The sequence below is a fragment of the Nyctereutes procyonoides genome, unplaced genomic scaffold (genome assembly GCF_905146905.1).
Source record: "Nyctereutes procyonoides isolate TBG_1078 unplaced genomic scaffold, NYPRO_anot_genome, whole genome shotgun sequence".
NCBI lineage: Eukaryota > Metazoa > Chordata > Mammalia > Carnivora > Canidae > Nyctereutes > Nyctereutes procyonoides.
In genome coordinates this window covers 12939824-12965338 of record NW_026575117.1, presented here as the reverse complement: position 1 = coordinate 12965338, position 25515 = coordinate 12939824, and the positions used below count along the sequence as shown (strand labels likewise).

Here is a 25515-nt window from a genome sequence, read left to right as displayed (position 1 = left end):
TTGAGATAGGTCAAAGAAGGAAATGGATAGTCATGAGGGAAATCATCTCAAAGGGGAGGCAGGGAGCAGGTAAACTAGCTGAAAGCAATAAGAAGGAAAGGTCAGAAGGAAACCTTGGTAGTAGGTCTTTTGCAATAATAGCACCAAAAAAAGAGCATGTCTACTAGATTTGTTTTAAATGTTTTGAGTGTCCTGCAATATTACCCACTTCTCATTTCTCTACAAATCTTCATTCAAATCCAAAAATTCCAACATTATTGTGGACTGGCTTTCTTTTAGAAGCTAGTATGGGTACCCAGTTTTGTATCAGCTGATATCATGGATGCCTTGACTTTTGGACTATTGTTATTTGTAAACTTATCCAACATTCCACCCAGTTTCGTATCATTTTCTGCATCAGGCACTGTGGATGTGGGGATAAAGACATATGGTCTTTACCTTTCAAGGAGTTCATAGTATTATGGTGAATAAAGATGAACAAATAAAAATTTATAATCCAGTTTATTAAATGCCTTAGGAAGCATAGTGCTTTGGAGCACTTAGGAAGGGTATCAACACAGACTGGGAGTAACATGGGGATGGATGGGAAGCAAAAGTGGTGCTAGGAAGTGGAGACATGACCAAATTTAAAAAAAAAATGGGTTAGCTTAGTGAGACTGTAGGAAAGAGATCTAAACTCAGGGGAACCCACACCAAGTCTCTGAAAAACAGGAAAGTGTAGAAGAATTCCAAGTACCTCAGCATGAGTGGTGCTTTGGATGGCATGCAGGCAAGACCCAAAGACTTAATAGATAGGCAGAGGTTAAAATTTGAGGAATCTATTTTGCTTTACTAAGAAGATATGGATTTTTTTTTCCTGGAAGGATGTGGGATTTTATGAAGGTGACTAATATGAAGTCAGTCTATTTTGGCACAAGGGGGAAAAGAATTGAAATGGGAATATGAGATAGAGGAGAAATGACAGGAGGCAGGAAGACTAATTATGAGAAGTTATAGGTGTCTGAACTAAGGCAATGCCAGAAGGGATGGAAAGGAAGGACACATTAAAAAAAAATCCTTAAGATTTAAAGTTAATAAGATTTTATGAAGAACTGCACATTACAACCTAAAAAAAGAAAAGAGAGAGATGCATTAAGAAGGACCATTTTGGTTTGATGAGATGGATGATGGTACTTGGAGGGAAAAAGTTAGAAAAATAAGCTAGGAAGTGAGGAGAGAGATTTTAAGTATTGAATACTGAGGTTGAAGTATTTACAAAACACCCAAATAAAAACATCTATAGACTGGAGGATACAAAGGCCTTAAATCTGTAAGTGCAGGCTTTGTGGGAACAGAGGACTCTGGAAGCTTGTGCTTGAGAATTCAAAGGGATCCTGTGGAGTTACAAGTGCATAGAGGTGGAATCTAAAGGAACATCAACAGTTTAAAAAAGGTCAGAGGAAGAGAGATCTGGAATGCAATTGAGAAAGATTCATCTTCTTTTCCTCTCCCCCCCAACCCCCCCACGTTATCAATGCTGGAGGTAAGCATGCCTGCAATTTTGCATGACTGAACTCTAAAATTAATTAGAGCTTGCTGGTATAGCAGTAATTCTAAAAAGAGAGAACAAAAATCCAACTTGAACTCTTCCTATTTGACTAAAGGTACACAGTTTTCTGTATGGATAAAATTGTAGAAAATCATGTCCAACTTATCAATGAGGTAGTAATGTACATTAGCTCTTTTTTTTTTTTTGATTGAAAATGAAAGAGAAATGAGAGAAAAGAGCTCGGGGACTATGAACCAGTGTTTCTTTTAATCTTTTAATTTTCCCCCTATCTGCTTAGGACACTCAAGTATTAGACCTTCAAACTATGTCGGGTTCACTCAAATAGGGATTTTGTAATTAGTTATATTTGGGTTATTAATTTAACATGATACAATATGCTTATTTCCACTTTACGGTATAACAACAGAACTTAAAGTTGCTGTTGATTTGTTCTCCTGCACCCCCCCCCCCCAATTTAAGTACTCGGTCTACATTTATTTTACATACAAGTTATTCACAAATGGCACTGATGCAGCCAGAAAATGGATTCTAAATCCATGTTTGTTCTGCAGAGGAAAGCCCATTTGGTTTATTATTCCTCTGCACAGTTATTTGGGTTAAAGGAAAGGTGTGTAAAGTTAAAAAAAGAAATCAGGTAAAACATTTCTCATCTCACACTCCCCTGTGTTGTTGAAAGCTATAATCTTTAAGTCATGAAATCTGAGCTCTTTCAAGAAATTTTGTTGGGAAAAGTAGGAAACAAGATGCATATTTTCTAAGAATTTAAATATATGGATTTGATGAGTACACTGAAGCAAGAGACCCTGTTATTTTACCATGTTTGAGTTGCAGCCAAAACTGGTTGATAGATCCTTTAGAAATTATCCATTATCATCAAAGTATCCATTTGATAGTTTACCTTTCCAAAAAATCCACTGCTGGTTTCTTCCTTTCAAAGGAACACTAAGCTTTTTGACATGAAACATTCTTTATATAGAAAACATCATTAGTGAAATCCTGGTGAGGAGCCATATGCCCCATATGTGGAACTTTCCATTTTATTCCCCATTTACTGGTAGGAAGTTCAGGTCTAATATTCTGAGGTACAACAATCCCTTTCATTAGAAGAGTAATGGACAAGCACTTCAGGACTCTCCAATGGTAATTAACATTATAGTTCTGTTGAGAAACTCATGTATGCCTCTGTTTCCCCTACATTGAAAACAGGCAGAAAATAAAGATGAGCAAAATAATTAGTTGATCACTATCCCAAGCTTCTCAGTCTATCTTTCTCCTAAAAGTAAATGATAACACCGACCCCAGTTCCCAACCCACTGGTAACCTTTGTGATGTGTGTATGCTTCCAGAATCTTTTCTAAATTTTTATTTATCTATAGAAATGAGTATGATTTTCTGTATTTTTATATATAAAAGATACTATGGATTAATGTAGTTCTGAATTTCCTCTTCATATGTTTAGATTGTCTCATTCTTTGAAACTGAGGCATGGAATTTCATAATATGAATATGCCTGAGTTTATTTAGCAATTCCCCTATGCGTAGCTATTTAAATGGCTTCCAATATTTTTCCATTAAATAAACAAACAAAAATGCTTCAGTAAACATCCTGGTACCTGTCTTCCTGTACATTTGTGGAAGCGGGATTTTCTGGCATAGATAGTGAATGTAAAACTGCTGTGTCATAGAAAATTAACATTTTACATTTAATAGACCTTCCCAATCTGCCTTCCCGGGTGATGGTCTGTGTTTAATTCTGTATCTCTTCTCGAGTTTGTCAAAATCCTTGTTCTTCATGGTCCATCTCAGAACTCACCTGCTCTAACAAATATTTTTTGATTTTCATGATGGTTATAATCTCTCCCTCTTCAGATTAACTTGAGTATTCTGTTCATTTTTTTTTGAATTGATGTATGATTAACATACAATGTTAGTTTCCTGTGTACAACATATTGATTTGGCAGTTTTATATGTTACTTAATAATAAGTGGAGTCACCATACAGTATTACAATATTATTGACCATTTGTTCTTTCTTACCATCACCTTTCAGATTCTCCCTCTATATATTTTAAAGGTTTTATTTATTTACTTATTTGAGATGGTGGGAGGGGCAAAGGGAGAGAGAATCTCAAGTAGACTCTATGCTGAGCATGGAGACCAAGGAGGGGCTTGATATCACAACCTTAAGATCAAACCCCTGAGATTTCGACCTGAGCCGAAATCAAGACCCTGATGCTAATCTGACTGAACTACCCAGGTTCCCCAGTTCTCTCTCTTTAAGTTTTGGTACTTGTCCTGTGCCTTTGACTTGATGGTAAGTTCTTCATGGTAGTAAATAAGTAAACATCAGCAGTGAGCATGTCCTTGTTATGTATCAGGCATTCCAGAAATATTTAACTTTGATTTTTTGAGGAATTTTATATCCTAGTATATAATTTTTTTTAACAGAAAACTAAATTTAAAAGGTTTAAAGAACTGAAAGCAAAATTTATGTTGGGAGGCTTACAGGTGAATCCAACGTTAAGAATGGAAACCTAGAATACAATTTTATTTTGTACTTGTCGATTTTATTCCTTTTTTGTTTGACATGAAAGGGTTTATGGAATTCACTTCAAAATGCCATATGAAAACTTCTTCTCCCAAATCATGGATATTTTTTAATTACCTTCAGGGGCTGCCTGCGGTGTCTGACCTAGAAAAGGCTCACTTGAAGTGCATCCAGCAGATGTACAAGCTGTAAGTGTGAAGCTGTAGTTGGTGTATGGCTGGAGACCTAGAAAGAGCAAACAAGAAATAAAGTACATCTTGAGAGGATTATTTATTATCAATTAAGCACCGGAAGTAGCATGTGGAGTTGTAGATACAATTTCCAAAAATATTAACAGCAGAAAACACTCTTTAATGGAGATATGAACTTTACAAGCAGCTTGATATAAATAGAAATTTCATTTATCATTAATAAAATAATAAATTCTAAGCTTTAGAAGAAATCTTAAAATTCATGCAATCCATCCACCCATCCATCTTTCTCTTGATTCCCTTGTACAAGAGGTCATTGAAAAGACTGCCTTGCCTAGGCAATCACAGTATTCATCTCTCAAAGAGCCCGTTCCATCTTTAGAGAGCTCTAGAGTTCTCCTTATTTTGTTTGAAAGTCCTTTCCCTATATTGTGGTGAATTCTTTCCATCACTTGCACCCCTAGGGACATATAGAACAAATCTAATTTCTTTTCCACATGACAGTTCTTCAAATATTTGTAGACAGTTATCAAATCCCCCCTGAGTCTTCTCTTCTCCAGGCTAACCATCCTAGTTTCTGCAATTGCTTCTTATATGAATAAAGGTGGAAAAAAATAAAAAGAAGGTTAGATTCAACATTTTTTAGCCCCAAGCCATATTCAGCTTATATTCACACCAACTTTTTTTTTTTTTTTAAACTTTGCACTTCTCTGTATGTGCCCAGAGTACCATCTCACACTTAACCTCTGTAGTTTTTGGGGGATGTATTGGTTTTGTCTTTACACACCGATTAAGAATAATTTGATGAAAGGATAGTGCTTATTGTATTCAGAATATGACACAGCCCAGTAACTGCTCAATAAGTTCTCAGGAAAAATAAGAATGGCAATCCTTTTACAGTAGAAATTATATGTTGTTAGACTTCACGACGCCATAGCTAGTGACCTTGGGCAAGTTATTTGGCTTCTCTTTGCCTTGATCTATAAAAATGGGAAATATAGGAGCTAGCTTCTAAGGCTTTTGGGAAGATGAAATGGGTTCCTTAGAGAAGTACTTTCTTTGAATAGAAGAACCTTAGCAGCATTCGACAAGGAGTCAATGGAGGCTAACATTTCTTGCTTTGATTCTTGGGAAAATTCAAACAGTGCCAAAGCTAAAAAAAATTTTCTTTTCTTAAAGAATGGGACTTAGTCTATATGTCGAACAATTGGGCCAAATGATAACAGGGATCTAATAATTATCATATCAACTTTTCATGAATTCTTAACTACATTTTTACGTATATTGTTCTTTTGGTAGCATGACTTTTTCCAGAGACAGTCATTTGTCACTCTGTGGTTTTATGTAGATTTTTGCTCAAATTCTACATTTTAAAAAATTTTTTAAAGATTCCTCAAGGAATATCTACACACTACACCCAGCGCTTGGTCTTCCTTCAATTTATTTCCTTCTTCATAAGGCCTCAACATTTTCTGATGTTTTATTATATCTGTTCATTTTTTGTTTGTCTCTATGTCTAGGATGTAAGCTCTAAAAGATCACTAAAGGATACTATATCTAAAAAAATACTACTGTATCCTTCGAATAATGACAGGCACAAAGTAGATGCTTGTTAAATCAATGAAAAAATTAAAGAGTTCATTTAGAATTAGAGCAGTCATCTGGGTTCTCTGCTAAAGCAATAATGTTCTGCAGCTGGAGCTGCTTCAGGATTCAGCTTCAAAGCCCTTTGTGTTTCCTTATCAATTTAGTGATAAGATACAGATACTTATTTGATTGTAATCTTCCATTTGGACGCTATGGGGGATTTACATAATTTTGATATTTACCTGATTTATAGATAAGAAATATGATGAAAGATCTAAGCCATACCCAAGCCATATATATTTGATAAAAGTTTATGGGAAAATGCCAAAGATTATAAAATATAGAGCTCAAAAGAAAACGGGAGGAATTGTCTAAGTATGAAGGTCAGAGACTTCAGTGGCAGGCTGATTTAGTTCGACAATGCTCCCTCTTTACTCTTGCTACTGAAAAAGGGGTCTAGACCCTTCTAACACTGTTTCATTTGAATATCTTACTTTTTCACTTAGAATATAAGCCCTTTGAGAGTAAGATTTACGTCTTTGAGTGTTTTTTTTTTCATCATTTTTTTCCCCTAGTAGTGCCTATCGTAGGTATTTGATGTTTGTTAAATACTGTTTAAAGAACACAAAACCCATAAATCTGCTCCATAAAGATGTCAGGCTATGATGTCTATGACATCCAGCCAAAGTGTGATCTGACCAAATAGACCCTTCCTCATAATTCCATGAGTATCTCTGCCCATAACATCTATTCCTTGTATAAGCAATTCTATCTTAGTTACAGAATATTTATTAAAATAATACAAAAAATAATGGAATGTGTAAACAATAAATAGTTTCTAGATTTTGTCTGAATGTCAGACTTAAGTATGGCTGGGTAAAAGTGAAGCAATGCTTGATCTTTCTTCAGAATTTTCTTCTCAAACAAAAACAAACAAATATTTTGGGGGGGCCCAAAATGAGGCTTAATTTTCCTTTTCATTTTGTGTTCTAGCTAAGGTGATTGCCAATAAGCAGTGACTATTGAAGAGACTTTTTCTTGCAAGATGTATTTTAGGATACATCTTAGAAAAAGTAGAGAAAATTTGTCATCACAGAAGTGTTCTAAGGTTGATGAGAGGTCTGAGGATGTTTGCAATGAGGATAGCAGCTAAAAAGAAAATTAAAGTATATGAAAATAGAAATTGTCCATTCCTTACAAAATCTTTCTGAAGCAGGTTTAGTGGAATCCACTTTATATATAGCTCAGAACACTAGAAGACAGCTGTTTAGAGATGGTACAACAGTGGAATAGCCAGCTCATTGTGAATTTTGATAGATTAAGGAAAGTGTGCCAGAGGAGTCTGTTACAGGTGCTTAAATTGGATGGTATGGGTTGGCCTTGCAGAGCATTGGGCCAGGTCTAGTGGAGGAGTATGCAGCTCTTGAAGCTCCTGGAGTACCAGAATCAAAAGGCCAGGATGCAGAGCTGAGCATTGGGTAGAGAGCCTAGGTCAGGAAGCCAGAGGAATTCAAAGACATCACCAGTCAAGAGGAATGGATGTAATGAACTGGGGAAAGGAGACAAAGATGGAGGAACAGGAAACACAAAAGTGGGAGGCATGAGACCTTAAGTGAAGGAAAGAAGGACAGATGGACTTAATCTAATTCATGGGCAGTCTGTCCTCAAGGATCGTGTCCGGTCCTGAAGTATGGGTAGGGGCCAATTGAAGGGCCACATGGAACAAAGGTAGAATTATTCATTTCATTTCAACTCACATTTGCCAGTTTGTATCCTTCACCTCCAGAGCTGCTATGTTTACCTTCCAGAGTCCATTCATACTTCCTTTTATTTTTTAAAAAAGATTTATTTATTCATGAGAGACACACACAGAGAGAGAGAGAGAGAGAGGCAGAGACACAGGCAGAGGGAAAAGCAGGCTCCTCGCAGAAGCCTGGTGCGGGACTTGATCCTGGATCCCAGGATCATGACCTGAGCCAAAGGCAGCTGCCCAACCACTAAGCCACCCAGGCGTCCCATCATACTTCCTTTTATAACAGCTCCAGTTTTCCTTGTGGAAACCAGTCTTTTGGCCACTAATAGGCTTTGTGTTTTGTTTAGAATTGATTCCTCCTATATTGACTACTTATGGACACAGTTCCACCTTCCCTTTGCAATGTTCACTGCTCAGGCCTGAGTCTATGACCTGATTTAGGCTAATGGAAGGTAGGCCTTGAACTTGAACTTTCATTCTTCCTGCTGGCGTGGTTCTTTGTTAACCACACACAGCTTGAGAATGGAGGAGAACTCAGAGGTAAAAAGAAATTGGGTCTTGGATTCTTCTTAGCCTTCAGTCTTCACCTGATTTTTTTATTTACACGAGCCAATAAAGGCTCATTTGTTAAGCCTGCTTGGACTGAATTTTCTGTAACTTGCAAGAAAAAGAGTTCTAACTCATACTAATATTATAATTACTAATAATGTCACATGCTGGCACACAAGTTCAGATTCTTGTATGTTACACAAGGGGACCATAAGCAGCTGTTATTACCCTATGCACGTTAGAGATAGTTACAAGATTCTGGGAGAGACAATTAGCAACAACATGAAAAGGTTTAGTGAAAAGGTGAAGAGGTTTCACCTTAAATATCACCAGAACAGAAATTATTATTCCTGCCTCACAGGTAAAATAACTGAGGCTCAAAGAAGCAAATGCTCTACAGCAAAAGAGTGATCAGATTGGGGTAGAGACGAACCCGCAACTTTAACACCAAGCCCTGTGCCCTCCCACCACATAAGAGTACCGCCAAGCACACTGAAATTTTTCAACAACTTTCTTCCCTTTGAAGATTAAACAGCATCTGAAAGATGTCAAAGTGGTAGAAAACATTGCAACTATTCTTAAAACGAAAGAAATATGTTGGAAGTATTTAGTTCAAACATCTACTCAATAAAAAAAACTATAGTAAGGTAAAACAAAAAACAAAGCTCAGGGGATTTTTGTTGTTCCATTTTAACCTGTCTTTTCACTGGACTCTATACATTAATTAAATAAACTTTTTGAGAAATGGCGTTATTTTTTAGGAAATTGATTACTAGATCACATAAAAATACAGTAGCTGAAGTTTACTGAACACCACTTGGGGGCCTTCTTCTGTGTATTTCATGGGTATTAACATAATCAAAACCCTTGGTAACTCCCTGAGGCACTGCAATTATCTGCTTATTTTATAGGTAAGGGAGTCAGAGAATAGACAAGTGGAGGAACTCATCTATTATTATAGAGATAAGCTCTGGTGAAGATAGAAGTCTGGGTAGCTGGCCTGAGAAGTATGGCCCAGAGCAATAGGGTCGGGCTTCTGAAACACAGGAAAGTGATGACATAGGTAGCCCAAAGCCTAATGAAACTTCCACTAAGCACACACACACACACACACACACTACAAATATATATATATATATTTATAAATATAGAAATATATTTATAAATATAGAAATATATTTATAAATATAGAAATATATTTATAAATATTTATTTATTTATTTATTTATTTATTTATTTAAATATTTCCATTTTGAACATTTCCACAATTCATGTACTGAAGTGGTGCAGCCTTGCTGTTAGGAGAGAAGCTTGTGAAGTTAGATTATTTTGGGTCCTAATCCCTTACATACTTACTAGCGACTGCCACGGGCCAGCTTTCTGACCTCTAGGTGCCTCAGTTCCCATATCTTTAAACTGTGGGCATGATGGTGGAGGCTGCTTGAGTTACAGACTAACTTGAGGGAAGGCAAGACTCGAATCCATAATTGTCCACGTCCTATTACTTAGGTCTTGGATTTTTCATATTGTCAGAGGACTAAATTACTAACAGCCTTGGTTCAAATAATCTGTAAGGAAAGCATCGACTGCCATCAGGCATAAATGATTTACATGAACTGGATGACCTTTCATATATATGACTCCGTAAAACTCAATAAAATCAATGCATTTCAACTGGAATTTGTTGCCATTTTAAGTAAGTCTCTATGGGTGCTCCTTAAACTGAGATATATATGAAATATTAGTAACAGGCATTGAAAAGGGCACAGCAACTGAAAACACTCATGAATTGATCAGGATGAGAAGAGGGAAATAAAGAGATGTCTCAAAGGAACCATTCTGACTGTAACTTAATCCTGAAGTCCAAGAGTAGAAGGAGAAAAGAAAACATCATTCAAGTGCTCAGCATTGAATTAAAAGAGTGGGAGATAGGAGTTGTAGAGCAGAGAAAGGCAAATGCATGGAGAAAAGCCAAGCATTTAACATTTCAGTGCAGTGGAGATTATGGTGGCTGCAAATTACTTGAATTTCCCTACAGGGAATCATGTTCTCTCTTAAAGGAAAGAAGCATACTATAACCAAACTCATGACAATTATACTTTCAAGTAACATTACGTTCCAGAGCAAATGTGTGTTAAAAGGGATCACCTGGAGTCTGCCTATGAATCACAAAAAATATGATTTGGAAAACAGAACCAATGTCTTTGTCAGTGTCAGTCACATTTGATAAGGAACAGCTTGTTTCCAATTTTTAATATCCAGATTAATAGTCAGGAGAAGGCATTTTGTCCATTATAATCTCAGATAGCAAGTGCTACTTCAGAGCATTCGTATAATGAATTCTATATTATTCTATAATGTCATCTGCTGTTTTCTAAGGAATTACCAAATAATCCTATAAATGCAAACTTTGAAAGTTTCTCCATCAATCTGGTCAGTGATGAGTTCAAGGGCTGAGAGGCCTGGCTTATCTCAAAAACTTTTCGGTAGGTGGTTATCAAATATACACCTTTTGGGCAACAAGCTGATCTCGGTACAAGTTCACCCAAACTGGGTGTTTGGCAGGGTCCCCCCCGAATCCACATGCAATCCTGCTGCTGTGAAACACTTTTTTCTGCCCTTATCGGCCTTGGCTCTCACTAAGTGATCCCTTCCAGATAGTCTCTGCACATGGAGACTCCCAGGAACTTCCAGCACCCACTGGCAACGCTGGCTGCGATGGGTAGAATTATAGCAGGATTCCTATTAAATTAAAAATTGAAAATCTGGATGTTCAAAACTGATACATTAAAATATTGCGGATTTGCTTTAGAGACATCTAAGGTGCATTTACATGATGATTTGTTTCATGAAATTGGATCAAGGAATGTGTCAGGAGCTCACAGGCTGGGATTCCCTTTTCCTGATAGGACCACCCACCACAACCTCAGGAGCTGTGCATCCCGGTTAGTCAAGCCAATTTCTTGCCTGTTTGTGAGCAGCCATTGGAACCGTTTCCTGTATCGAGGCTTCAAAGTACAAATTCAGTTGACAGCTCATGAGCTGGGCGTCAAAACATCAAAATAAAGGTGCTCTTGCATTGCAAATGCCTGCGAGGTAATCTCATGACTTTTGCTTCTGACAACTTGCTGCAAGCTTAATTGTTTCTTAATTCTATATTTTGTGACAAATTCCAGGCCATAGTTTAGGCCCCTCCCCCCAATATCTTAATAATCAGATTCATCCCAAGAAGCACTTCCCAGATAAGTTATTTCTTGGCAGACTCTCTTTCCAAATGCATATCAACATCAACACTATTATTAAGATAGTCCAAGAAAAGACCCTTCCTTGTTTGAGTTTAGTAACACTATTTTAATACATGTTTTTCTTCTCTGGAGTCTGGTGCTGTCCTAGAACAAAGCCACTTATTCTACATTTTGAGGCAGAGTCTTCTCTAGAAACACAATGTGGCATCAGGTGGCAGCAAAGTCTGATGCTGTGCAGAAGCTTGACAAGGACATATTTTGCAGAGAGAGCAGGAGTTCTTTCGAGCTCTTGGGGCAAAACAGAAGCAGTGATTGCCCAGGCAAGGAACCTGAAACTGAGATTTCAGGGGAAATTTTTTTTTCTTTAAATACTATTGTCTAGACAGGTGTTGATTGTAATTCTTTGGCTATAATATTCTATCAATAAGACTTTTTTTTTTAAAGTATAAAATGGCGACTGATGCTATGCTATTATTTATGTATTTATTTTGCAAATAGGCACAAAGTTTTCCTCAAGTTTGGAAAAATGAAAATAAAATGAATTGTCATATCTATGACAATAGATGAAATATTAGCTATAGATTAGATCTTTCATATCTATGAAAATAGTTTCATAGGTCTGATGCTTGGTGGTCAGTAGTCAGGTAGTAGCTGGGGCAAATGTAGTACAGAGCGCTACATGCAATGTTCTGAGACCACTGAAGAGAAGCTCTGGAAGCTGTTCTTTTTTTTTTTAATTTTTTTAAATTTATTTATTTATGATAGTCACAGAGAGAGAGAGAGAGAGAGAGAGAGAGAGAGAGAGAGAGGCAGAGACACAGGCAGAGGGAGAAGCAGGCTCCATGCACCGGGAGCCCGACGTGGGACTTGATCCCGGGTCTCCAGGATCGCGCCCTGGGCCAAAGGCAGGCGCCAAACCGCTGCGCCACCCAGGGATCCCTCTGGAAGCTGTTCTGAGGACATGATCATCATCCTAGTTTTCCTCCTCTCTGTTTCGGTTAAAGAAATGCACTGCCAATAAATCCAGATTGCCAGAGATCAAGGCTGGAGGCATGGATATGTGACCCAAGGTCCCATGTAGAGAAGGATCCAGTGCTTGATTCTACTATTCTATTTCAAAATACTATTACTATCAAAATACTAATACTATCTACTATTCTATTTTCAAAAATTCTTAATGATTTTTTTTGAAAAATTTACTTTTCTAAAAATTTTTATTAAGTTTTTACTTCCAATATAGTTAACGTTCAGTGTTATATTCATTTCAAGCGTACAATATAGTGATTCAGCAACTCTAAGTATTACTCAGTGCTCATCATGGTAAGCGTACTCTACTCTTAATCCCCCTCACCTCTTTTACCCATTTCCCCCCTTCTGGAAACCACCAGATTGTTCTTTAGGGTCAAAGGCCTGTTTCTTGGTTTGTCTTTCTCTCTTTTTTCCTTTGGTTCATTTGTTTTGTTTCTTTAATTTCACATATCAGTGAAATCATATGATATTTGTCTTTCTCTGATTTATTTCGCTTAGCATTATTCTCTTTAGCTCCACCCATGTGTTGCAACTGGTAAGATTTCATTTTTTTATGGCTGGATAATATTCCAGTGTGGATATGTGCCATATATTTTTTTTAATCCATTCATCCATTGATGGACACTTGGGCTGCTTCCATAATTTGGCTACTGTAAATAATGCTGCAGTAAACATAGGGGTGCATATATCTCTTTTTGTATTTTGCAGGCAAATACCCAGTAGTCCAATTACCAAATCATAGGGTAGCTCTATGTTTCCCTTTTTGAGGAACCTTCATACTGTCTTCCACAGTGGCTGCACCAGTTTGCATTCCCACTAACCGTGCACGAGGGTTCATTTTCCTCCACATCCTCACCAAAACTTGCTGTTTCTCGTGTTTTTTATTTTAGTCACTATGACAGATGTGAAGTGTCATCTGATTGTAGTCTTGATTTGCATTCTACTGATGATGAGTGTTGTTGAGCCTGGGTCTGTTGGCCATCTGCATATTTTCTTTCGAGAAATGTCTGTTCATGTCTTCTGCCCACCTTTTAATTGAATCATTTGTTTTTTGGATGTTGAGCTGTGTCTAAATAATTTTGGGACAAAGGACTCCACATTCTCATTTTGCCCTGGACTCTGCAAATTATGTAGCCATTCCTGCCTGAGATTTAGATGTATTTGACAGTATGATTTTTGTGTCCAGTCAAAACAGAATAAAATCATTTGGGTACTAGTTATTTAATATCTACGCACTCAACAAATATTCTTGAATACTTAATACGCTAAATAATATGATGGGTGCCTGTCATAGTGTAGATGATACAATGGCAAAAAAAGAGGCTGTTGTCTGTCCTTAAAAAACTTCACCTATTAGCTGAGGAACAGAGACAAGAAGGATATTGTGATAAAGTATAATAAATGCCATGAGAGCCACGTGTCGGCTACTATGGGAGTACATAGCAGAGTTATCTAAATGTAAGATCCCCATATAAAGAAATTCCACATTTTGTGATACTGATGGTCATTTTTTTTTTTTTCTTCAACAGGACATCTGTTTCAGTACATTAGCAGTGCATGTCTGCTACCACCTGCATTGTTAGGGTGTATGCTATTTTAGCACAGGACATCTTCATGAGCTTCTAAGAAAATGGAAAAGGCAAATCGTTCTCTCCTCACAGCTTAATGCTGGTGGGTCTTCCCTTTCAAGGAAAATGCAGCGATAAGCAACTTTTCATAAATTATTTTGAAAACACTTCTCCCAGAGTTAAGAGACACATAAGCCCTTATCAAATCTGCTGCTAAAGAGGATATGATTAATTCATTTTGTTCTCGGTGGCCCTAATTATTTAGTTAATCCTTTCCCCATCTCTTTTGCCCAGTGCCCACGCTAGGAGGCCCATATATGAAGCAGTGGTAACCCAACGTGAAACAATGCCATAACTGCCATCCCAATTGTTCTGTGCAGGATGGGGGACCTGTTTAGTAATAAATGATATGAAAAGGTCTTTTATTGACAAGCTGCCATGTGCTGTTTGCATTAGCGGATATGAGAAGATGATGGCTGTTTCTCCTTCGTCCCCATGGTATTCAGCTCAGTGAGATAGCAGAAAATGCTTCAGTTTACTTAAAGCATTGATAACACCTCTAAATAATTAACTGAGGACTTCCTGTCTTCAATTACTTAATGCTTTTTTTAACATCTTGAGAGGATTATAAGCAATTTATGGATTTCACATGATGAGTGCATTCGCCACTATTCCCACAAAGCATTTACGGGATCATGTTTCTAAAGCTTTGAGGTAATTAAAAATAAGCATGGAGACGATGGGGCTGAGGCAAGGTGCTCGCTTTCCCTTCTGTCATTTCTAAGGACCTAGATTTTCAGGCTCCAGGATGACTAGTGCTACAGCTTCATTAGCGTCTGAATGTTAACTTAGGGAATGCCAAGGTTTTTGGAAATGATGAGAAAATCAAAACATTTACCCCAGGGGGTATAGGCAGGTCTTTGATCAAACATTTGAGATGCAATGTAAAATGAATTTGATTGTTCATTCCATGAACTCAATAAAATACTCACTGATATCATAAAATACTTCCATAGTGAATTTGGTCAGTCAGAGAACTATGGAACTGAATTTTTCCTGGCAGATAAGATATGTGAACACTGTATAGATCTCAGGTATTAGATGCTTTAAGGCCTGGCACCGTTGCCATCCTGTAGAAACTACGTATAGGAGGTTCTGTATTCAGCAAGGTTTTGCTGAATGAGAGTTTACTTCATTCAACAAAGACATTTCTCTTTAGGGCCGTCTTGCCCAAGTGAAGTACTGTCTAAATCTATTTAAAATGGTACAGAGGATGAACCAAATGAATTCTAAAGGCTACTTTTCATTTTACTGATCTTATAAAAAGTAAAAGCACATAGAAAAACTTTAAAATATTTATCCTAATAAAAAAGAACTTCTGGCATCAAGTGAGGTGTACGAAATCCTCTCTGACATGAAAATATTCATTAAAAATGACAATGAGAGGAAGAACTGGTGGAGTGAAGGTGGTTTAAAGAAAAATCTTCCCAATTATTTTATAATTAATGAGGCTATCAATCCTGTTGGTTTGAACATTACATTTGAATTTAGTCTGTTGGCATGTAAATGCTCATTTTTAAAAAAATGCAAACCAGAACAGCCCACACAGTTTAAAGCTCACGCCGGCTAAACAGAGAGGGTAAGAAGGAGAACATTCCGTATCACTGTATCCCAGTTTTTTTGTGAAACCTTTACTGATACAGGGTCTAAATGTGCCTTAACTTGGCTTTTAAAACTCTGCAATTGTCATTCCATTTTTTACTTTAAGTCATTCTTTTGATTCCCCCCACTGTGTTCTTTAAAGTTCTGCTGTGGCATCAGTTATGGTGTATTTGCAATTAGTTCCCTGTCACTGGGAGCTTTTTGAAACAAGCAGCAAACTTCTTTTAGAACACAGCAAGCAGGCAACATTGCTTTCTTTTTTTCTTTCTGTCTTTCTTTTCTTTCCTTTTTTTTTTTTTTTTTGGAATGAAATGGTATTCTGATGCCTTGGGCACCCTAAGCATGTCACTTTAATTCTTCATCTTTTAAATGTGGATGTTAAAACATCCCTCACTTATAGGGATGTGATGAGAACCAAACGTGTCCAAAGGCAAGCAGTTCTTTCAAATTATAAAGCACAATATAAATGTAAAGTTTTATTATGTAAAACAACAGCATTTCAACTATTTGTGATCATTTTCACTTTCAGTGAAATATGATCTAAGAAATAACTTTAATAATATGAATTGATGAAGGCTTTTTCCATTTTTCCATCTCCATGATCATTGATTTAGCTCAGGATCTTCAGATAAGGAATGCAATGTGCTGGTCTGCAAATATTTATGAAGCCCCTTCTGTAGGCTTCTGGCACTTCTGGAAAACAGGGGACATCTGTCAATGAATGCCTGCTTGTGTGTCAGGGAGTCATAGAATTAAGAGCAAATCAGGATGAATTGATTTTTCCACCGTGTAGTATAACCTGTCCCTCCTCTGAGGAAAACTCAGGCACACTCTTCCAGGCTTTTCTGCACTTCTTGCAGTTTTTATTATCTCTAGTATCAATGTTCCCTGCAAGCCATGGGGTCCAATGGAGGAAGAACATCTACTCAGGAGGCCATGAAAGGAAGCTGTTCTCAATAGGGGAAAAGTAAGTTTGTAACCTCTTGCCTGTGGCCTCAGAATCCAAACTTACAATTTACAACTGTTTGGGATAATTCAGTAGATCTAAATAATGAACTAAGTTACTTAATATCTCAAAGTGTTCTTTTCTGTAAAATGGGAGTAATAACTCTTTACCGCATTGGTTTGTGAAGAGAATCAAATGAGACAGTACATGCCAAGTGTCACGCGTGAAAGTCACTTACTCCCCAAACATTTGTTTAGCGTCTGTGGATGTGTCCAGGATTGTTCCAGGCGCTGGAAGTACTGTTTTGAACAAGGTACAGAAGGTCTCTGCAATTCTGGAGCTTACATCCCAGTGAGGGGGACATAAAAACAAACACTATCTGGCAGTGAGAGATTTGTGATGAAAATGAGACAAGGTGATGCGAGAAGCTTCCTTAGATGGGGGAAGTCAGAAGATGTTTCTCTTCTCTTCAGAAGTGACATTCAAACCGAAACATGTTAATTATTACCATAATCACTTCTAGCAATTATCTGACTTTATGCTATTATAACTGTACTATTATTATTTTACGAAAATTAATTATAGTAAATGTTATAACAAACAATAAAACTAATATAATCACTATTAATTGATGTTAATAGCCAATTGTCACAAACAGTCACCTGTCAACCATTCTGTGTATTAGTTACCCACTCAGTAGATAAATGTTAGCCTCTGGCTGATTTCTCCCTGCCTTCCAGTACATTCTTGGCTAGCCTAGTCCCATTATCTAGGAGAATATACTTGGGGAATGAAAATGCATCTTACCGTTTGTCTGAGAAAAAAAAAAGTTAATACTGATGCAAAAACCCTACACATAATGCATATCAAAGCCAAATATAAATTATTTCTGAAGTTATCTGCTGTTGTGGCTTATTGCTGCCAGTGTGGGCTCTTCTATTAGCATGGATAAGTGGGACCTGACCATATGTCAAGAGAACACGTCCTTTCGAAGTGACCTCATATATCAAACGCACACCCCTGGGATGCTTTGCCCCCCCAACCACAGAGACAGACTCTTCCGGTAGGTTTTTCCTCTGTTTTTTTTCACCTGTGACCGTATGCTGCCTCCTGTCATTGGTGCCACTGTAGATGAGACCTCTCCCAGTCTGCCTGAGCTGGTACTCTTTAATGATGTCATTTGGTTTCTCAGGGATGCTCCAGCTCAAATGCAGGGCCTCCGCGCTGGGTGCCCTGACCCTGGGCGGCAGGACGCTCTCCGGGACTCCCTGGGTAGTAGCTGCAACTACCTGAAACACAGGAATTAACCAGCAATTTATGGTCATAGGCCACGAGGTACTCTGATCAACGAGAATGTCACTTTTGTTTTAAAATGTTGTTGTCTGGCCTGGCATATCATTAGCAGGGGCTTGGAAGAAACAGTCCCCCTTTTTTATTCTTTTCCTCCCATCCTATTTAAACAATGAAATCTGACCTTGAATACATTACCTAAGTCTCAGACTACCATTTATCACAACAGGTTCAACAAGAATTTTGACGGCGGAGTGCAGCCCTCAGCTTAAACAAGTAAAATCTGGCTGGCAGACTGTCTTACTGGAGAACTCTTGATAACTCTCTTCCATATGGCCCATCAGTGTCTTTGCATTTTAACAGCCTGATTTTGTACATTTTAAGCACCAGTAAATATGAAGCAAAACCCACATCTGAACTTGCTTGCATATAATATGCTTTGAACAGTATAAATGGGCAGATTTTTTTTTTTTGTATTCTTTTGTGTTCTTCCTAAGAAACTCAGGATGGCTTGATAATGTCTGTCCCGATGTCTTAGAAAAAGAACTGAATGAGAAGGGAAAAAAGGATAAACCAGCCAGTTATTCAGCATTATCCAAATGTGATTTTGGACAAACATTAGCTGCATTTGTTTTCTTCACAGAATTAACTCTGGTTTCACTTTTTAACCAATTGTCCTGGCAGCTGGTAGGCAGGAGCTGTGCCTACGTAAAAAAGGAAAAAAAAAAAAAAAAAAAAAAAAGCAGGGAATTGTTCGAGGACCGTTCGGACCATAACTTTTGATTGGGCCAATCAGCTGCCATCTGTTTAAATGGTGGCACGCTCAGAGATGTTTCTGGAGGTCTGTTGAATAAAAAGCTGCACATATGCACTGCAGCTGATCCATCTGACTGAATGTTTTACTTGGATGGTTCTTGCACAGTGTGTGAGGATGCTGCTCTTCTAAAGTTGTAACCACATGAAAAGAATCAGAGCTTCTGTGTGCTTGTTGCTCTTGGCTTTCCTCTGAAATGGCTCTTTCTTTAATTTCCTTCCTAAATCGTCTGATTGTTTCTTTCCAGTCTCCTTTGTGGGCTCTTCACATCCCCAGGGTTCATCACCTATGGTCTTGTTTTTGTCTCTATCTCTTTTCTCCTTAAATGACCCTATTCAACCTCCTTGCTTTGACCCTCACATGGATCTTTCTAGCAAATTCAGTCACTTCATAATCCAGCTTCTGACAAGACGTTTTCACTTAATGTGCCAAATAACATTTCCTTCTGCCTCTCTGCTATCTGCTCCTTCTCTTAAATATATTTTTAAAAAACATTTAAAATTTTAATCTTATTCTCTATGCTCAAATTTTCCCCTTTTATTTTTTTATTTGCTTGCAGAATGGCACTGTGATCTATAATTTGCTCAAGCCGGAGAGCTTGAATATATCTTTGATACTTTCCTCTTATTCCTCTGCATAGAGTTGACAACAATTCCTCTTATTCCTGTGCATTTGGTTGACACCAAGTTCTATAGATTTCATCCTCCCATTATCTGTTGTATCTTCAGAATATTCTCCATTCTGATCCCTGTTGCATGAGTTCGTTTCTTGCCAAGGCTGTAGCAGAAGTCTTGGTATCATCTTGTTGTTTATGCTGGGCTCTTTTGCTCCTTTCTGTTTTTCAAGAGCAGGCAATTTTTGTTGATGTGATATTTAAATAGAAACTCTTTTAAAGTGCGGCAAGATTTGGGAATGATGATGGATTTACAGATGATCATTTAAAACTAGTTGGCTGAGGAAAAATGTGATAAAGAGGATAATATTGATCCAAGTTCTCCTTCTTTTTTCTTTTTAAGTTAACAAAATATTGATATTTGCATACATTTCCTTTGCAGTGATCTCTCATACTCAATTGAGATGCCACATGAACACCCTACTTAACACTGTATTGAGGTGGATATTGTTTTCTGTCATTGGAAAAATCATTCACAACCTGGGCGTTCATCACTGGCTACTTCTGTCTGGAGTTTGGGTACTTCCGCTTACCTTGCTGCTGACGGCACAGCCAGCAACCGTGCAGGCTTTTAGCTGGTATGAGTATTCCTGAAATGGTTCAATTCCCTTTGAATCAGAGAAGCTCAGTGATGTTCCCTGAAAGCATTCAATCCCATTTCGGAGAAGAATGTAGTAAATAATAGGACCTAAAAGAAACAGAGAAATGCCCAGATTGGAGTGTCATATCCTTTTAGCTATTGGCAAACAACTTATGTGTCTTAGGGTTCTGAGGAAATGCTATAATATAGCATTACTTACTTTTAATGTCCTATTATGTGCTACGTTCAAGCAGTTCTTAATGATAGGCACTCTTATTGAAGAGAGGGATTCTGGACACAGATAATTAAAGAATCATTTATGTTTATTTCCCCTCTGTATCAAACAAAATTACTTTCAATATTAAAACCATTTTGCCTTTCCTTAACAGTCTGCTTGTTCGAAAGCAGCTCAGATATATGCGAAGGTTCCAGAAAACAATTGGGGGCCTAAACATTCGTGAGGCCTGTTTTACAAAATGAAGGATTGGTAAGTAGGCACACACCTAATGTTCCTTTTACCAGAAAATAATTTTAATGGTTAATATTGTATGTCTATAATCTAGAATTTGCTCAAGCCGGAGATCTTGAATATATCTTTGATACTTCTTATTCCCCTGTATAGAGTTGACAATAATTCCTCTTATTCCTGTGCATTTGGTTGACACCAAGTCCTGGCATGCATGCCAATTATATGTAGATAACACTAATTTCAACTTCCTTATGGATTTACAGGATTTTCCTATTTCAATTTTAAAAATAGCTTAATACCATTTGATTGTATAGGTTTCTTCCAATTTAAGACTATCACATCTTCAAGATTATCCATTTTGGTCCATCTAGGTGGACTCACTCCTTCAGGCACATCTTCTTTTGTCCTGGCTCTAATGGCTCTGCTGAATCCTCGCCCATAGCGATTCCATGCAGAAATCCTATACTCATATGTCATATAAGGCTCCAGGTTCACATCTGGAAAGGGAGGATTGAACAGCAAAATTTTTAAAACATTTTTAATTTTTTCGACCATCATATTTAGAATGAATATTGAATCTTTTAAATACTGAAAAATATATGCTTAGTGCTCTACATCATTAAAAATGATTTATCTTAATGTGCATAATCATAAAAACATTTTAACATGTTTATTGGATGCAGAAATATGGAATTCCACAGAACAGATGTCACCTTTTCTGGGATAACAAGAATGACCTAAAGTACTAGACTAATGCACATTAGATGTTAATACTTCACAAGTGTGTGCACCCTTTACTTCTGTATGGGGCAGGTTCACCAATATTCTTTTATAGTTTTATATTATAAATTTTACCAATTCTTACCTTGTTCATATTACACTACATTAGTATATAAATTATAAGGTAGTCATTATGAGATACAGGACTTGAAACTTTGGTTTATCACGGTTAGTGGATATAAATGAGTGCACAATGCACTATAGATATCCTTCCCTCTTTCACTGAATCAGAACTGAAACCCAAACCCAAAACAACCATCTAATTAAAAGAACAAAACCAAACTGTTGAGTGTTCTGAACTGGCAACAATTTTATTAGGTAATCCTCCGTGTGACTCAATGACATCCCAAAGGTCTGTGTTCAGTTTTAAGATTTAGTAACTTCAGAAGCACAAATGCTACAAATTAAACAAACAAACAAACTGGAGAAAATTGGCTAAATCTGTTTTCCACTTATTTCATTTTGTGAAATTTGATTATGTTCGTATGTTTTTTTGTGTGGGGGTTTCTGGATGACTTTTCTCACGTGGATGATCAGAAGAAGAGGTCCTCCTCCTTGGGTGCCTGGCCACCTGCTCTATCCTCACTGGATGTGGGGTTGAGTCTGAGTCCATATATGTGGGTCTTTTGACCAGATGTTGCTTGCATGTATCTCTTTAGCATAAACCCTGATCTGCCTACTCTACAGAAATAATATGAAAATAAAGTGCAAGAAGTTATGTGACAGAAAGTCATAAAATGTAAGCTGATATAAAATATATAATGGCTTATCTTCTGTCTTCATTTTCCCTGGTAAGGGGGCATCTGCCACTTGTGACCTGTGAGGACCACCAGGGCGCCCTGATCTCCCTTCTGTCCTGGTCAGAGGCCTCCTGGCTAGGGTCTAATTTTCCCAGTTTTCTCTGCAGCTTGGGGCAGCCACGTGACTCAGATCTCACTACTGGAAGAAGCATGGAAGTGATCTGAGCAACCTGTGCCTCTCTTCCTAAGAGGAAACCACTTGCCTTCCACGGACATTCTCCTCCCCTTTTGATGGGCTGGAAGCACGATGTTGTGGTGATGTAGGCTACACTGTGGGAAGGAGGGCAACACTGGAAATGTGATGAGTCATCGACTGGAATAAATTTAGATTCCTGAATGACCTGTGGGGCTACCCAGCTACCCAGACCATCCACCTACCCACCAACGGTCACTGTATTTTTGAATCGACTGGCTCTAGCAGATTGAACGGCTTGTTGCTAATAACTGTTATTTCATCCCCTTCAGGCCCACATCACCAGTTCTAATTTCAGTTGCAGTAGCTCATCGTGCTGTGTTCCTTGTTCTTTCCTCTATGGCATTTCATTCTTTTTGCTCTCTCATCTCTTATTCTCATTTCTTTGTTTTCTTGTGAGGCCCGGTCTTTCAAAGATGCTCCTAGCCCCTGAAAGAATTCTTTTTTGCTTTACACACAAGGAAGCATCGTTGAAATTTTGCCTTCCCTCAATAATCTCTCTCATTTCTGAGTTCTTTTTTTCTTTGCCAGAATTTCCAACTTTTTTTAAAAAAGAAAAAAATAAAACCACTACTCTTTTTATCTCAAAATCATTGTGTGTTATGTGGGGCTGGTCTTGATTATTACAGAGGGTTTGGCTTTTTGGGGAGTATGCTCATTCGAGTTTTACTTGTTAATAGCTTAAATATCCCATACATACTTGTCTGCAATCATTTCTTCAGCTGACAGAGTAATTCTTCAAAAATGCATATATAGGGTTGTGTCATTGTATTGCTAAAAAACCTTTGATATCCACTCATTGCTGCATAAAGACAATCTGCTCAGCGTGGCAAAAAAGACCTTCATCAGCTGACCCTGCTGTCCCTCCCCTCCTGCACTGGGCTATATTCATATCAAGGTGCTTGTTTTTCACACCTACTGGGCTTTTGTGCACTTCCTGTGCTTTGCACATGTTACCCTCTCTGCCTGGCTTCCCTTCCCTTCATCTGATATGTTTCTCCTTGCCCTTCAGTCCCCAGCTCAGGCACGATATCCTTCATGAAGTCTTTCCTAAACTCTTCAGTCTGGGTTAGGTGTCCTTGCAATGCTCTTCAAGAACACCCTGTACTTACTTCTATCACAGTTCTTACATGGCCATCATTTCTCACATCTCAGTGTACTTGCCTTTGGTCCCTGTCTGTTCATATGGGCTTCAAATCCCCGATGGGAATTCTTATTTATTTGCTTTCATAGCTGATGGTCCCAGTGTAGTGACCGGTTATTAGTAAAAAATTAAGAGATATTTTTTGATAAATGAAATGATTGTATGAATGAATTTTGGAGAGCCCTGGTGTTTTTTAGCTTATAATTGTGAATTTATTTTTTTTTAAGATTTTATATATTTATTTATTCATGAAAGACACAGGAAAAGGCAGAAACATAAGCAGAGGGAAAAGCAGGTTCCTGTGGCGGGCCTGATGTGGGACTCGATCCCCGGACCCTGGGATCATGACCTGAGCCAAAGGCAGATGCTCAACCACTGAGCCACTCAGGTGCCCTGTAATTGTAAATTTCTAAGAAAGACTGACTTTTTAGTCCAAATTGGTCTCAGTGGAACTGTTTTAGCATGACTTAAATGCTTCATTTTCTTCGTGGAAAAGAAACTTGCTATTTTTCATATTCCATTTATAGTATTTGGTAGGCAAAGCAATCTGAAATATTTATGTTTAAATAGGTATAAACATCTACGCTCTTCTGGAGAGGCCTATTACAAATATGTCTTAAGGGATTTCAAAATCTTGACTTTGATTTCAAAAGACAGATAAAAGGAGGGAACTCTTTGAGATCAAACCCAATAATTTGGAAATGAGGGTCCTTAAATCTATAACTAGGAATGGAAGGAAATTGGAAAGTTCCAATCAGGATAGTCCTTTATCCTGAGGACTTTCCTAATGAAATACATTCTAATAAGTGTCTTTTTGTTTGTTTACAGTGTATTAGTCCAAAAATGAGGTAAAGTAGAGCAAGGGCATCTTGCTCAACCAGATATTTCAATCTACCAGGAAAGATGGAACGAGCACCCAAACACAGGTGACAACATGGTAGAAATGAACATCATGGGGCTGGGTTTGAGAAGCCTGCGCCAAGGACAGGAATTTTGACCTACACTCTGGGAATGATGGAGAGGGAGATTTCAGGTGGAAGAAACAGCTTGAGGGAGGTTCCTCCTTTCCTCAGAAAGGAGCTCCTACACCACACAGAGTCTCCTAAATCTGCTGGTTTGGAAGGTGACATGATTTAAATCTGACATCTTATCTCAGGAAGTTACTTTTATAGATATGACCCACAGTTTCTTCATCTGTTAAATGACCATAATCGTTTGTGGGTAAATTAAGATCAGGTTTTAAAGCATGTAGCACATCACTGGAACTTTATCTTTATTCCTGCTTTCCCTCCTTAATCTACTCCCCCCATCCCAGTATCTTGCCTTAGTTTTTTGCAACCCCGAGGCTTGCCATTATCGCCACCATCGGTTCAGTAAGGCAGAATGGTGAGTCATGATGGAACAGAACAGTTTCTTGTTTATTTAACCTTAGCTTGCTCGAATTATGTCACTTAAATGTATTCTATTTGACTCTAGACGATAGATGATATATATGCACACACATACGCACACACACACACACTTAATTTTTCAAAAGGCAGAAACAAATTCTGTAGGGACTTAAGTAAATGGACAAATAATAAAAATTTAATAGAGGGCAGAACTATTTTGGAGATGATTTTAAACTTTACAGTGTTTTGCACTCAGCTTAGCCAAGTCTGAGAACCACTATGTTGGAGGAACTCAATAGGGCCAAGATGGAGCCTGAAAATTAATATTTTCGTAACTGTGAAGGTCATCATTCCCAAGATGATGATCATTTAGAGGCAACACCAGAGCGCAGTGTCCAGACCCAGACCTAAGATCAGGAAAGGGATAGTACTTTAAGCTCCTCCTCAGAAAAAGCTGCCAGGTCTTACTGGTGATCAGAGAGGTTTCTTCCTCTTTTCTGCCTACAAGAACAGCAACATTCATTCATTGCATATATCGAAAGCCTGTATTCGTACTCAGTAGAAAGAAAATTGGGCTCACTGGCAATTAATTGGATATACCATAAAAGGACATATAGGTTATTTCCCTGTTCTTTATTTTCTATGTTTACTTTGAAATAGCATATATCTTTGTTTTAAGTTAGACCTTACAATTTTTTTAACTAACTTTGAGCAGATCTGAAGTGTGCCTTTAATTACCTCATAACTAGCTGACC

At 37.7% G+C, this 25515-nt stretch overlaps 1 protein-coding gene across 1 annotated transcript in view; it reads right to left on the bottom strand.

Annotated features, from left to right (window-relative positions):
* Positions 1–25515, bottom strand: part of USH2A (usherin) — a 686930-nt gene that overhangs the window by 121652 nt on the left and 539763 nt on the right. The window contains exons 52-55 of the mRNA XM_055333895.1: positions 20752–20949; positions 19937–20091; positions 17717–17915; positions 4214–4321 (exon numbers count right to left, since the gene is read on the bottom strand). Of these exons, the coding sequence (XP_055189870.1) occupies positions 4214–4321; positions 17717–17915; positions 19937–20091; positions 20752–20949 (660 nt within the window). The remainder of the gene's footprint in view (positions 1–4213; positions 4322–17716; positions 17916–19936; positions 20092–20751; positions 20950–25515) is intronic.